The sequence below is a fragment of the Gymnoscopelus microlampas genome, assembly GCF_963454915.1.
Source record: "Gymnoscopelus microlampas genome assembly, chromosome: 2".
NCBI classification, from domain to species: Eukaryota; Metazoa; Chordata; class Actinopteri; order Myctophiformes; family Myctophidae; genus Gymnoscopelus; species Gymnoscopelus microlampas.
In genome coordinates this window covers 14,042,223-14,057,184 of record NC_139939.1, presented here as the reverse complement: position 1 = coordinate 14,057,184, position 14,962 = coordinate 14,042,223, and the positions used below count along the sequence as shown (strand labels likewise).

Genomic DNA, 14,962 nt, shown 5'->3' with positions numbered 1-14,962 from the left:
AAAGCCTGTCGATGCATTCTCTTACACTCTAAAAAAAAAAGAAATATATATTGTAATCATCACTGATCAATCATTAGCTACTAATGAGCTCATTTTGGCCATTACAATAAAGTTGTGAATTGTTCTTCCTTAGGGGTGGAAGTTATCAAAGTTTATAAAATGTTGCTGCTGTTAAATATTAACATACTTTATCTGTTTATAATGTACTGTTAAGGGATATTTCCCAAGTGTTTAACTGGAGTGGAGGTGCAGGTCAGCGCAAGAACTATTTATTAAGCTAAAAAGGTGAAAGGGACCGCACACTCATCTGGTCTGATTTTGCTTTTTTATTGTTTGCACAACGCGTTTCGCTTCCGCTTATATATATATATATATATATATATATATATATATATATATATATATATATATATATATATATATGTGTGTGTGTGTGTGTGTGTGTGTGTGTGTGTGTGTGTGTGGGGTGTGTGTGTGTGTGTGTGTGTGTGTGTGTGTGTGTGTGTGTGTGTGTGTGTGTGTGTGTGTGTGTGTGTGTGTGTGTGTGTGTGTGTGTGTGTGTGTGTGTGTGTGTTTATTACTTGCCTATAGTTCAACATTAAAAACCAACATGATTTAGCTCCGATTGGTCTTCATCAGGGCAAGTAGACTGAATGCAGACTTATTTCCATTGTGGTCCATTATAGTCAATTCATTAATACATATAATAGCTGGAGGAGCTATATTGTAATATAGGTGAGTTATCACCATTTAATACAATCAAAGGACTTCATGAATGGGCTATCAATTGAGCTTTTTTGCACTTAGATGCAGAAGCAAGTTGCTTGCAGCTAGGGGGGTGGTAGCTCTAAATTAAAAAAATAAACAATTTCTTTGGGTTCAGATGTTTCAAGTGATCAGCTCTTCTGTCTGACACAGGTTCAACCAGATAAGAGTTCTCATTGAATAGAAATATAGTTCATTGCCTGTAATCCAGTTATTTTTAGACTCAGTCTGGATGTCCATACTGTAAGTTTTGTCTTGAGGGACTGTAGGGTTGAGCGTAAGGGATAAGAAAAATGTAGTTCAATTGACTGAATTCATCTTGTACATATTTATCTTTATTATTCCATTGTTTGTGATAACTTAGAATAATGATGGCAATATTATGCCCTAATTAGCCCAAGCTATCACTGAAACCCGGACCCTGTGAAAGTGTAATTAAGTAAAAAGGTGTTCGACTATAAAGGTATAGTAATAATAAATGAGACGACAACGACAGATCAAAATAGGGTAATTCTTATTAAATATGAGTTATAGTAATTACAGTTATTAATTACAGTTACAATTACAATTATTCATTGCAGTTATATTGAGTTTGCACAGAGCTATGAGATATAGAGGCGATACAAAAATAGCGATCTAAAAGCGATCCTTCAGGTTAAGTAAAAATGTCATAACTGGATTATGGGAGAGAGATTCAGATATTAAAAGGAGGAACAGTCTGTTATCTTCACAGAGTTGGATGAGGGGGGGGGGGATTTGACCTCGCAGGATGTCTTCAGAGCTATCTTGCCATATAGCTCTCGGCAGTTTGATGACGTCAGAGGACCCAGGCTGGTAGCTGCTGGTCTTGGGAATCATAGCCATGATTCGGGGCAAAACTTGATAGTAGAAGTCAGGAATCCACAACACTACAGTGTCTCATGGTGGGGTAGACACAACTGGCAAGCGACGCCAAATGAGGGAACCTTGGCAGGCAGTTCTCGTTTAAAGTTCACTGGGGTTTGGGGCAGTCTGGCCTTAGTGTAATTTCCAAGGTGAAAAGATGGTTTTATGTATTTCACGTGATGTTAAAACCCTTTGCATACATATGTCTTATACCAACAGCTATTATATTAATTTGACATTTAAAGCAGGTTTACATTAGACAAATTATGATTAATCAAAATATTTCTATCAGTTTGCCTTCTGGATCCCAATGTCTTTATCAATGGACAGGTTGTTCCATTTGTTTACAACTTAGTTAAATTGTGTTTAATATTTGTGGTATGATTATTTCTGTACAGGTTCTCAAGATCACAATTCATCTTCTGTAACATTTGCAGGGTATAATTGGGAACAGTGGGGCAAAACGTAGACTGTGGTTTAAAGGGAGTCAACGGGGAAGGATGACATTTCTTTCCCGATCAAAATGTACCAGGGATATTTGTCAAGTGTTGAAATGTAATGTGTCTTTAATTTAATAAAACATCCCCCTTTTGATAGACATCAATTCAATGCAATAGACACATTGTACAAGCACTGTTCAGTTCTATTCAAAAACCTGGTCTTCATTTATTTCTCCTGCAATGAATTTCTTTACATTATCTTCAGTATCCTTAATATCTTTTTCATCTTCCAGAGGATCAAAACCTTCCAGCATTTCAAACTTAACTCCAGCAGCATGTGCAATCCCACATACAGCCCCTACTGCACCCCCTACTACACCACCTAATGCACCCACTACTTTTGCAGTAATTGGGCCAAAGTAAAATCCAATTAAAGCCCCCACATATCTTCCCGAGAGACGTCCCACAGCAGTGATAAGTCGAAAAGACAAGAATTTGTTCGCTATCTCAGCTTCCGCTCTTGCTTCACTTTCATGCTGTTCTTTCATCATATTTATTGCTTCTTCCAGAGCCTCTCCCTTATATTTTGTCTTTAGTTCTTCTTCCTCTTTACTTATTTTCTCTTCATTCTCTTTAAGAATGATCTGTTTCCCTTCCTCTATTGCTTTCTCTGCTTCTTGGAACATCTCAGTGGTGTAGTGGCTTCCTCCATTCTTCAACACCATGTTGTTGATTTTCTCCAGCAGCTCAGTGACCTGAGAGGGATCCTTGGTTTTGTTGTTGAAGACATGATAGCCACCTTCACATTTTCTGATTAATTCTTGTAGTTTTGGAGTATCTTGCACAATGTCTTCAACTGAGTCTTCTTCAAGCTGGTCACTATTAGTGAAGAGAATCATGGTGTATTTATTTGACGTTGGGCCAAATACTTCCTGGATTATTTCCACAGTTTTCTGCTCCTCTTCTGTGAATCTTCCCAGTTTGATCACAACCAGGAACACATGGGGACCAGGAGCAGATAAACTAATACACAGTTTGATCTCTTCAAGGTTTTCCTCTGTGGTGAGCTCGGTGTCAAACAATCCTGGTGTGTCAATAACAGAGATATTTCTATCAGCCACTACACCTCTGATCTTTTGACAGTTCTTTGTCAGAGATGTACCTGCAAACTTAGATTTAAAAGCTTTAGAACCCAGGATGGTGTTTCCAGTGGCGCTCTTTCCAGCTCCAGTCTTCCCAAGCATCACCATCCTAACTTCTTCATCATTTATAATGAGAGCTGGTGAATGAAAATGATATAGTTTGAGGAAAAAAAGAAAATAAAGAAAGGTTAATAACTATGACAAATACATTAATTAGATTACACTATAGTTTCTATAGTTTCCTTATGCTTGGCTTAACCACTTAAACCCTCTATACTTTGTAAAACGGAGTTGCAACTGTAGGTACTTAGTACGCTGTACACCTTCACTCTACACTAAATCACTCTACACCAAAAATAGGCGATCTTCAAGCTCTAGACAGATCGTCTATTTTTGGTTAACGTTCCCCATAGAATAGGGATGCTGGGGTTCAAGTGGATTAAAGATATATATTATTATTATACACGCGCGCGCGTGTGTGTGTGTGTGTTAATGGGCAGAAAACCATTATTTTCTTTATTTGCTTCTTTTGCTGTGACTATTATTTGCCGTGATGTTATTTGCTGTGGTGTTTTGATGTGTTTGATATTTTTTGCATTGTTATTTTTGTGCATGGTTTGTTTTTCTATATTTAGAGGTTGTATTTGTTTTGCCTGAAGTACATTTTTGTTTCTGCCACGGCACCTTAATAGACACTGATAGACAGCAGCCGTGCGACATACTGTAGGATCAGGTGGAGCTCTAGTCTCAGCCAATCCAGAGCCGAGTAGGCAGAGGGGAGGGTTCCCCCGAGAGACTGGACCAAGTTCAAATGTTTGTAGAGACACAGGGAAGGAGAGCAGAGCCAGCTAGGGTACGGACGCACGCACGGAGACAACAGACCAACCAGCCAGACACGGACAGCCAGAACGAGGCGATATAAGACGGTGACCACCCCCAGATGACACACGGACCACATCGTGCCTGTGGAGGACAGAGAGAAGGAGGACGCGACCTGAGTATTGACGTGCAACAACCGCGCGCCAGTAAGTCTTTGATCAGACAAACAATACTTGTGGTCCCCAGAGAGCTATCTATGCTAAGCTAAACAGAACTATTCAAATACCTTGAATCTGTGACTGGCGTCCCTCCTCGTCTTTCACAGAGACACCTGAGCTACTACTGACGTGTGAGGGGGTGCCGTCGATGCTGCTGTCCCCCCTCTCTCCCCTTCTCCTCTTCCAACTGGCTGGTTTCTCCGTTTTATTGTTTTATTCTATTTTAGTTAGTGGGCACTTTTTAGTTTGTTTTAGATAGGCATTTTATTGTGTTTTGGCTGTTTTAGATGACTGTATTAGGGTAATCTAAATAAAAGTCAATTGTTGACATTTGCACTTTTGCCTCAGTTTTAAGTTTTTGCCTTTTAAATCTCAAAGTTGTCCGACGAACCTGTGTTGCCTTTTTAAAGTTTTAACTGAGGACCAGGCCTCTCAAAAGGTAGCGTAGTCGGTCATTTTAGCTTTAAGCACCCTGCACTGTACACATTTTCTCTTATATTTTATTGTTTAATGTATAAGTACATGTATAAGTGTGTGTGTGTGTGTGTGTGTGTGTGTGTGTGTGTGTGTGTGTGTGTGTGTGTGTGTGTGTGTGTGTGTGTGTGTGTGTGTGTGTGTGTGTGTGTGTGTGTGTGTGTGTGTGTGTGTGTGTGTGTGTGTGTGTGAAATATAGCCTAAATACCTTCACCGGCCTTGCTGCTTGAATCTGCACTCATGTCTGAGAGAGAGAGAGAGAGAGAGAGAGAGAGAGAGAGAGAGAGAGAGAGAGAGAGAGAGAGAGAGAGAGAGAGAGAGAGAGAGAGAGAGAGAGAGAGAGAGAGAGTCAAATGTATTTATATAGCACATTTAAAAACAACAGCAGTTAACCCAAAGTGCTTTCCAAAACAAGACAGTAGTCTATTCACAAAGCAAAATGAAGGCATATAACGTAGTAAGAAAAACAAAAATAAATATAGCTGCAAGCAGCGATAATATGGGGGCAGTGGGGGGAGAGAGAGAGAGAGAAATATGGGGCCAGTGGGGGGAGGGGGAGAGAGAGAGAGAGAGAGAGAGAGAGAGAGTGGATTGATTGGACATCTCAACCTATTGCCATTAACAGCAATCGAACTCTCAACCTTTGGACTCACAGGCTGCAACACTAACTATAGTGCTATAGCTTTGTCCAGGCTGATGTTGTCTGTTGAAGATCATAAACTCTTGCCTTCTGTCATGAACCAAGACCCTGTTTCACTAACACTAAGATCACTAGTTCACAAACCATTTACCAATAGAGAAATTCAAATTGTATGTCTCCTTGGAACCGAAACCAGTGAAAGCAGCCGATCTACAAGCTCACAAAGCGTTGCTATCTGAAAAGTTGTGAGATTGTAGATCGGCTATTTTCACAATGAAGTATGTCATACATTGAAAAACCATCTCAAATAAGCATTTCAGGTTATCTTTAACAATTGCATATGCATTAATTGATGCAGTCATGTTTTGTGCAATGCAATTGAAAAGTAGCCTGCCTGCGATGAGGTTTGCACCGGTGACCTTGTGGTTGCAAGGCAGATACTGTAGAGAGAAGCCATTGGACTAACAGACAGGAACATATGAAAAAGAAGCTCACACAGATGACACAGTTTCACGCAAATTGCTCAGAAATCCTGGGTTTAAGTGTTTTTCAAACTGCTTAAAATTGCGGACAATCTAAGGGCGGAGGTTACTGGTCCAAGTGATAGATGTGTTCCTCATGAGTCAAAGCACATGTAAGCAAGTTTCACGGCTGTCAGCCAAACAAGGCATGACTTTTGTCTGTTGTAAAGTTTGCATTTTCAAAATGGGGGGGGGGGGGGTGCGGGCGGCGGTGATGCGTGGAGCAGCGCTGTGTTTTTTTGCCGTTTCTTTTTTTTTCTATGTCGTTAGGTGCCCCCCCACAAGGTTGGTGCCCTGTGCTTCAGCACCTCAAGCCCGTTGGATAAGCCACCACTGGGCATGAGTTGTACCTGTTCAAAGTTGGTGCTATAGCGCCACCTTTTGACAAAAGATTGTGAGATCTATTTCTTGATAATTTTTCATGACCATCTATCATATGGCCGAGTTTCGTAAAAAGCGTATGCATGGTTCAGCCAGAACTGCGAAAAGTGGCAGAAGAAAAAAACTGCCAATATCCAATGCAATATCAAAACAGAGCCTGGCTGGAGCCTGGGTACGTCTGCCTGGCCCCGTAAAAAGAAACAAAGCAGGAACAAACAGCAGACAATGACCTCAAACTGTGTTAAAAGCAACAGTAAAAAGGTGGGTCTTCAGTGTGGATTTGAAAATCTCAAATCTCATCTTCCATTAATGTGGAATGGGAAATTATTTCAAAGTGTGGCCACGGAGAAGGCCCGGTCACCTTTTCTCTGCTTGCTCTCAACAAAGGCGGTCGTGTCTTTCTTCTCTCCCTACCCTTATCTCTCTACCTCTCTACCTCCCTTCTCTTCACTGTAACCACGAAAAAAATCCGGGAGTAAACATGGAAATTGTTAGCTGGTCTCTCATTGACAATTTTTTTTCGAAAAGAAAATCGGGATCAGAGGAACCGAACAGCCCAGACGGAACATTTGCGGCTAGGTATATGATGGACTCTTACTATGATAAGTGGAGGGTCGTCTGCCTGGCAATTCTGTCTGTGGAAGATATTGAAGATGTCTACCTGTTCGGCCTTATGATAACAGGTATTTTGCTGATTGGATCGAGCATTGCACTTGTGTATCGGAAAATTGGCAAGACAGCAAGAAAGGTTAAAAGGCACTCTGAGCTGAAATTGCTTACTTTCTCAACACAACTCAAGACAATAGTGCCTTTTTATTACACCCCGGTTAGATTTTACTGTACTAACGGACATGATAACAATACAGGCCATGAGTTGGAACTCAAGAAAAGCAGAGGCCCTGCACAAGTGACTGTACAAACGATACTTGAAGGTAGTTCTACAACAAAACATTACCCCCCCCCCCCCCCCCCCCCATAGCATCGATATCCAGTAAATGTAAATGATTTATCTTATCTTGTTAGACTGTGAACCAAGCAGAGAGGGAGTCAAAGGTACTACAAAGTATGAAGAAAGACAACTGCCCAGTGGAAAGGCTGGTCCAGTGGACTTCAAATGTGAAGTTGTGGGCACAGAAAGGTAAGTGTCTTTATTCTAGGTTGTAATAGTGATTAACAGTGCTTGGCACATTATGTAGGATAAACAAAATAACATTCTTTCCCACAGAAAAGGTACATGCTTCAGCTGAAACTCCAGAGGAACTGCAGCAGCAAATAGAGAAGCTGTACCTACGTCTGCAAAAGGAGAAGGCATCACTGCACAGGATGCATTATATTTAATTACGGGGACAGAGCTCTGCTCTATACACGTATTGTTATTGGCAGTATTCTGTCACTTCTTCTGCTTCTTCTTCTTCTGCCACTTTTCGCAGTTCTGGCTGAATCGCGCTGTCGCTTTTTACGAAACTCGGCCATATGGTAGATGGTCATGAAAAATGATCAAAAAATAATTCTCACAATCTTTCGTCCAAAGGTGGCGCTATAGCACTCAATTGAAAATGCCAACTTTGACCAGGTACAACTCATGCCCTGTTTGACCTACAGCCATGAAACTTGGATACACATATGCGTCTCCTCATGCTGAACAACTTTCACACTCTGACTTTTGACCTCTGACCTTTAGATCTCCCACCATTTTGAATTATATGAAAAACAGTCATTGGCTCCTAACTTCTGCATTTTTTCACTTATGGAAAATCCGTTGGAAATTTTTGTAGAAAGTGGTCCAAAGTTCAAGTGTGAAACGTTTCGTGCAGATTGCTCAAAAATCCCAGGAGGAGATAGATTTTAACTATTACAGTTTTATGAAAATGATTCATCTGTGCCTAAAACATACATGCAGACTCACATTTCTTTGAAACTTTGCAGAAATGTACAGGGTCATTCCAAATATCACTGAAACCAATCTTACTCCAATTGGCCAAAAGGGGGCGCTATAGCAATTTTTTGAAAAGGCAGACTTTAAACAGGCATAAGTCATGCCTCGTTTGGCCGAAAGTCGTGAAACTTGCTTACACATGTGCCTTGACTCATGAGGAACACACGTATCGATTTGACCATTAAGCGCCGCCCTTAGATTTTCCGCAATTTTGAGCAGTTTGAAAAATACTTGTTTTTGCCAGTTCTGGCTTAACCGTGCATACGCTTTTTACGAAACTCGGCCATATGGTAGATGCTCATGAAAAACTACCAAGAAATAATTCTCACACTCATTCGTCAAAGGGTGGCGCTATAGCACTCAATTGAAAGTGCCAACTTTGAACAGGTACAACTCATGCCCTGTTTGACCTACAACCATGAAACTTCGATACACACATGCGTCTCTTCATGCCCGACAACTTTCGTGGTCTGACTTTTGACCTCTGACCTTTAGATCGCCCACCATTTTGAATTATATGAAAAACAGTCATTGGCTCCTAACTTCTGCATTTTTTCACTTATGGAAAATCCGTTGGAAATTTTTGTAGGCAGTGGTCCAAAGTTCATGTGTAAAATGTTTTGTGCAGATTGCTCAAAAATCCCAGGAGGAGATAGATTTTAACTATTACAGTTTTATGAAAATTATTCATCTGTGCCTAAAACATACATGCAGACTCACATTTCTTTGAAACTTGGCAGAAATGTACAGGGTCATTACAAATATCACTGAAACCAATCTCACTCCAATTGGCCAAAAGGGGGCGCTATAGCAATTTTTTGAAAAGGCAGACTTTAAACAGGCATAAGTCATGCCTCGTTTGGCCGAAAGTCGTGAAACTTGCTTACACATGTGCCTTGACTCATGAGGAACACATCTATCGCTTTGACCAGTAAGCTCCGCCCTTAGATTGTCCGCAATTTTGAGCAGTTTGAAAAACACTTAAACCCAGGATTTTTCAGCTATTTGAGTGAAACTGTATCATCTGTGTGATCTCCTTTTTCACAGTTACTTATCTGTTGGGCCAATGGCGTCTCCCTTAAATGAAGGCCTCACAATCTCAGGGTCGCCAGTTCAAGCCTCACTTGATGCAGACTTAATTTAAGTTGAATTGCAAACAACATGACTGTATCATTGAATACATGTGCAACTGTTAAAGGTAATGATGAAATGCTTCTTGGAGAGAGTATGTTTTTGCAATGTATGACAAACTTCATTGTGAAAATAACCGATCTACAATCTCAAAACTTTTCAGATAGCAACATGTTTCTGAGCTTGTAGATCGGCTGCTTTCACTGGTTCACTTTTATCTTCAACAGATGACCTCAGCCTGGACAAAGCTATAGCCCTATAGGGAATACCGGTCAGGTGGGCACACTGGACATATGGGCACCCAAGTTTCTAGACAACTGGGCACACCGGATAAGTGGGCATACGGACATCTGGGCACACGAGATGAATGGGCACATGGACATATGGGCACACAAGATGACTGGGCACACGGTCATCTGGGCACACAAGATGACTGGGCACACGGTCATCTGGGCACACAAGATGACTGGGCACATGGACATCTGGGCACACCGTATGACTACCAAGGATTTTTGTGTTCCTTTGATATTTAAGTACCCCCCGCCCCCCCACCGTGAGAGACAGACGGTGGGAGACATTGTGTAATGTCTGTTACTGAGATAGTGTATTGCAGTGTGTCCTTGCAGTTCTGACAGCATCCTCATCCATTTGTTGTGAGCTGTGTATTGCCTCTCCCATGTGTGTGTGTGTGTGTGTGTGTGTGTGTGTGTGTGTGTGTGTGTGTGTGTGTGTGTGTGTGTGTGTGTGTGTGTGTGTGTGTGTGTGTAGGTTGAATCGGTGGAGACTCTTACATTCTAACCCTAACCCTAAACCCTAACCCTAACCTGGGTGGAGGGTGATTATGCGGGTGAACTCAGTGGAGGAGGGCCATTAGGTGTAAGCAGTGGGGAGGGACCACTAGGTTGAATCAGTGGAAACTGTCACATCCTAGGCCTATACCTAACTCTCATCCTAACCCTAGGGGGGTGATTATGCGGTTGTCTGAGGGGGGGAACTCAGGAGCGTCTGCTCAGGAACTCAGGAGCAGACAATTCACAGCAGGGGTTCACTAATCTCTGGATTTCATAGAAAGGGGGGGCACATCAAAGCAGAGTGCCCAGCTGTCTTGTGTGCCCACTTGACTGTGTGCCCAGTTGTCTTGTGTGCCCAGTTGACAGTGTGCCCAGTTGACTGTGTGCCCAGCTGTCTTGTGTGCCCAGCTGACTGTGTGCCCAATTGACCTGTGTGCCCAGACGGCTGTGTGCCCAGTTGTCCGGTGTGCCCAGTTGGTTTTTGTGCCCACCTGACCGGTTACCCCTATGGGTAGTGTCTCAGCCTGTGAATCCAAAGGTCGAGAGTTTGATTCCTGTCAATGGCAATAGGTTGAGATGTCAATGGGTGAGGTTTTTCACCTGGGATTTCCCCCCTGCGTCCTATATATGACCACCTCAGCTGGGTTGGGCTGAAAAGAATATTCGCCTGTTGGAATCATTTGCTTTGTCTCAATTTCAATCTATTCCCTTTCCATGTCTTATTGTGCTATTATTGCACTTTGCTTTTTGTCTGTCTGTCTGTGGGTGGGTCATTCCACTTTTCAATTGCATTGCACAAAACATAACTGCATCAAATAATGCATGTGCAATTGTTAAAGATAACGTGAAATGCTAATTTGAGAGTATTTCATGTTAAAGATAACATGAAATGCTTATTCAAAAGTATTGTTGTCAAAACTCTCTCTCTCTTCAATCTATTCCGTTTCCATGTCTCTCTCTCTCTCTATTCACTGGCCCCGTATTATCGCTGCTTGCAGCTATATTTTTACTTGTTTTTCTTTGAATCTTTGAAAGCTTTGAAGGCGCAGTTGAAATTGGCCATTGCCCATCAATCAGTTCAATTCACTGGACATTATTGGTGAAGAAGTGCCAACAACCTACCAGCAAGCAGTGGTGGAAAAAGTACAATGTTTTACTTAAGTAAAAATATCAATACTGCAATGTTGAAGTACTCTGTTACAAGTAAAAGTCTGGAATTCAAAATGTACTTGAGTAAAAGTACAAAAATATTGGTATCAAAATGTACTTAAAGTACCAAAAGTACTCATTATGCAGAATGTCTAATTTCAAGTTTCAAATGGATCTTTAGAAAATAGCCGATCTCCTATCTCTCCTATCTCCGAGCTGAAGTGGTTAATGGATGTTTTGTAATAATAATTACAATCTATAAAGTAACTACTAACTAAAGTTTTAAAATAATTGCAGTGGAGTAAAAGTATAATATTTGCCTCTGAGATGTAGTGGAGTAGAAGTAAAAGTATTGGAAATTGGAAATACTCAAGTAAAGTACAAATACTTAAGTACAGTACCTCAGTACATGTACTTAATTACTTTCCACCACTACCAGCAAGAGTCTTATGGCCGTGGAACAACTCAATGATGGTACCGGCTCATGAATTTTAAGTATTTTTGCCCTGTTGTGATGGATAATTTGTCTTTCACTTTGGTTATGTTTCACAAATTGAGCTGTCCTGAATGTAACATACTATGAATGTGTTTTAACTGTGAGGTATTACAATAAAAATGTCACTCACTAAAGTCATAAAAAAATAGCATGCACCAAATTAAGTTTCATATAGATAACAGTAACTCCTTTTTGTGTCATAAGGTGTTGCTGTTGGACCGGCTAAAGCTCATGCTGTTTGACCAGATGAATCTGGTCAGCCGACTGCATGAGGAACAAGACATACTAGAGATGTTACAGCACTGATCGTATCTACAAAAAAGAGAGAGCTTGTCAAGAACAGTGGTGGAAAAAGTACTCACATTCTTTACTTAAGTAAAAGTACCAATACTGCAATATAAAAATACTCTGTTACAAGTAAAAGTCCAGAATTAAAAATTTACTTGAGTAAAAGTACAAAAGTATTGGCATCAAAATGTACTTAAAGTACCAAAAGTAAAAGTACTAAATATTTGAAAATAGCAGATCTACAAGCTCACAACGCGTCGCGATGCGACGCGTTGTGAGCTTGTAGATCTGCTATTTTCAAATAGCCTATAGGTATAAAATAGGGCTGAAGTGGTTAATGTATGTTTTATAATGTAATAATTGATATCTGAAAAGTAACTAGTAACTAAAGTTTTCAAATAATTGTAGTGGAGTAAAAGTACAATATTTGCCTCTCAGATGTAGTGGAGTAGAAGTAAAAGTACTGGAAATTGGAAATACTCAAGTAAAGTACAAATACCTCAAAATGTTACTTAAGTATAGTACTTAAGTAAATGTACTTAGTTACTTTCCACCACTGGTCAAGAAAACATGTTCTTCACCAGAGTGACTGCCAAGCCATGGCCTCTGTAATAGTTATAACATTAAGTTAAATAAATAATATATAAAAAATATTAACAGATCCCAACAGTAATGTTGCTTTATATATTTAGCACAAGTTTGTTTTGTTAAGTCTCATTCATCTGTATCCATCCTGCATTGAAACTTGGCCTTCAGCATTTTAACCAACTATAACGGCACAGAACAAATCATCAAGACATTTATTGTTTTGCATTGATTACTATTTCACAGACTTAATTTACGTTACTGATGGCAATCACAATGTTTCACGATCTCATTAGCAATGTACAATGGATAAGTAATGACCACACTACGAAAATGTGCATAGATTAAGTTAGGTCACAAGTAACACATAGGCTACATGTGAATATGTGACGGATGTAATTGGCAAGAATATTTATGTTACTTATGGCGAGACATAACTGAAGGCTGTCACAATGTGTCTTTGGGAATAATTGAATTGTAAAATAATATTAGTAGTCTACATATTGTACATACAATTTGTCTGGGACCTACTTTTGTTGTGTAGCCTACACGTAACGAATGTACATTATGGCAGTAAATATGTTACGTATTCCGCGACCTACATTTGATTTGATGATGCTTTTTTCATTCTCTTTTTGCACTCTCTTTCTCCTTAAATCTTTTAAAAGTTTTTCTATCATTATTCTATTGTTGTTATTATATGCTGCTGCATTGTCTGAAGGAAGCCAAACCAAAATAAGTTTTGCTCTTATGTACCTGTACATAAGATGTAACAATAAAGTACAACCTTGAACCGTGAACCTTGAACCTAACTTAATCTATGCACGTTTTCGGTGGGTGGCTGTTACTTAAATTATTAACGTTTTGCAGTCGAAACCTGGTTGGCCGAACGGAGGCCATAGGGTTCATGTGATTAATAAAAAATACATTTACTGTGTTTCGTTTTGTTATTAAATAGGGTTCATTATATATATTTTTTACTTTACTTTAAGCACCCAATGACAATTTATAGTGAGTATCAATCCCACTATAATGGATTATAAAAGTGATTATAATGCATTATAACAGTGATTATAACACATTTATAAATGATTATATTACATTTCTATAATATATAATTTATATAATGTATTCTAATAAAATATGATCCTGCCCCCAAAAAAGCAACTATGACGTTTTATAATACTTGATCTTATAAGTCATTCTAAAATGCTTTATAAAATGGAATGATTTGTATAAAGCATTGTGTCTATTTATGAGTGCTTATAACTTAAATCATACTAGGTTATACGCAGAATATAATGCACTATAAGTATGTTTATAACGCATTATAGACATGGGATGCATAGGAACTGTTACTCAACTACAAGTGGCAGTTGCTCAGTCAAATACGTACTTGAGTTATTATACTGGAGAATTCAAAAGTACATGCTTTGAAAAATACTGTAAGTATGTAAAAGTAAAAGTTACAAAGTAGTTTTTAATATTAATTAATGCATTACTGTATTGAAATGTTGGAAAAATTAAAAGCGGTAAAAATAGCCGATCTACTGTACAAGTTCACAACTTGTCACATTGTGACGTGTTGCTTAAGTGAAAGCTTACAATAAGAGTTTAATTCATAATGTTTGGGGTTTTTTTTGGGCCCCCGGGGTACCTTGCTAGAAATGTACTGTAGTGAAAAGTAGGATATTTGTATTTAAAATGTAAGTTAAAGTCCTAATTTTCCCAAAACAAACAACAACAACCAAATACTCAAGTAAAATACAGATACAAATTCGAATTAAAGAGGTTAAATCACACATTACCGTCTACATGTCACTAAAATACAAGAGGTCAGTGTCTTACCTGCTTCAATGTTGAAATCCTAATGTAGGTCTGGAGAAACGGAGGAAATATAAAGATAGGAAGGAAGCTTCATCAACAAGAACCAGCTCACTGACCACCTGATTCGTACGTGCCATTTTTATAGATTACTTTCTTTTATAGTCTGGAAGCCTTTGATAGGGGGAGCCAGAGATCTATCTCTGTTGTTTACAAGAAGTGTGGCCATTTCTTGTAAAGGCTGTGAGCAGATGTGAGCCGAAGATGGGAAGTTCAACTTGCACCACAGAGACAAGGAAGAAAACATCAAAGGGGCCACAGAAATTTTGAGGGGGAAGTGCTCAAGCAAAGCAAAAAAGCTAGATAGCAGCTAGGAACAGTGGGAATCTTGTTAATCCATTCATTCACGTAACTATATATAGTATTTGGCTACCTCATGAGAGTCATAGTTACTCCCGCGCTTGATTTAATTTCTTC

At 39.5% G+C, this 14,962-nt stretch overlaps 1 protein-coding gene across 1 annotated transcript; it reads right to left on the bottom strand.

Annotated features, from left to right (window-relative positions):
* Positions 1–1,260: 1,260 nt before the first annotated feature.
* LOC311058155 (GTPase IMAP family member 9-like) lies at positions 1,261–14,614 on the bottom strand. The gene is made up of 3 exons (XM_084075496.1): positions 14,510–14,614; positions 4,952–4,987; positions 1,261–3,369 (listed from the first exon to the last, which is right to left on the bottom strand). Exons 2-3 carry the CDS (start codon positions 4,983–4,985, stop codon positions 2,294–2,296), a joined length of 1,110 nt encoding a protein of 369 aa, XP_083931622.1. The 5' UTR covers positions 4,986–4,987; positions 14,510–14,614; the 3' UTR covers positions 1,261–2,293.
* Positions 14,615–14,962: the final 348 nt, after the last annotated feature.

Coding starts and splice junctions, on each gene's coding strand:
- LOC311058155 (XM_084075496.1), bottom strand. CDS start 4,985: ATGAGTGCAGATTCAAGCAGCAAGGCCGGTGAAG. Junction 3,370..4,951: donor AAGCAGCAAGGCCGGTGAAG/GTATTTAGGCTA, acceptor TTCATTCACCAG/CTCTCATTATAAATGATGAA.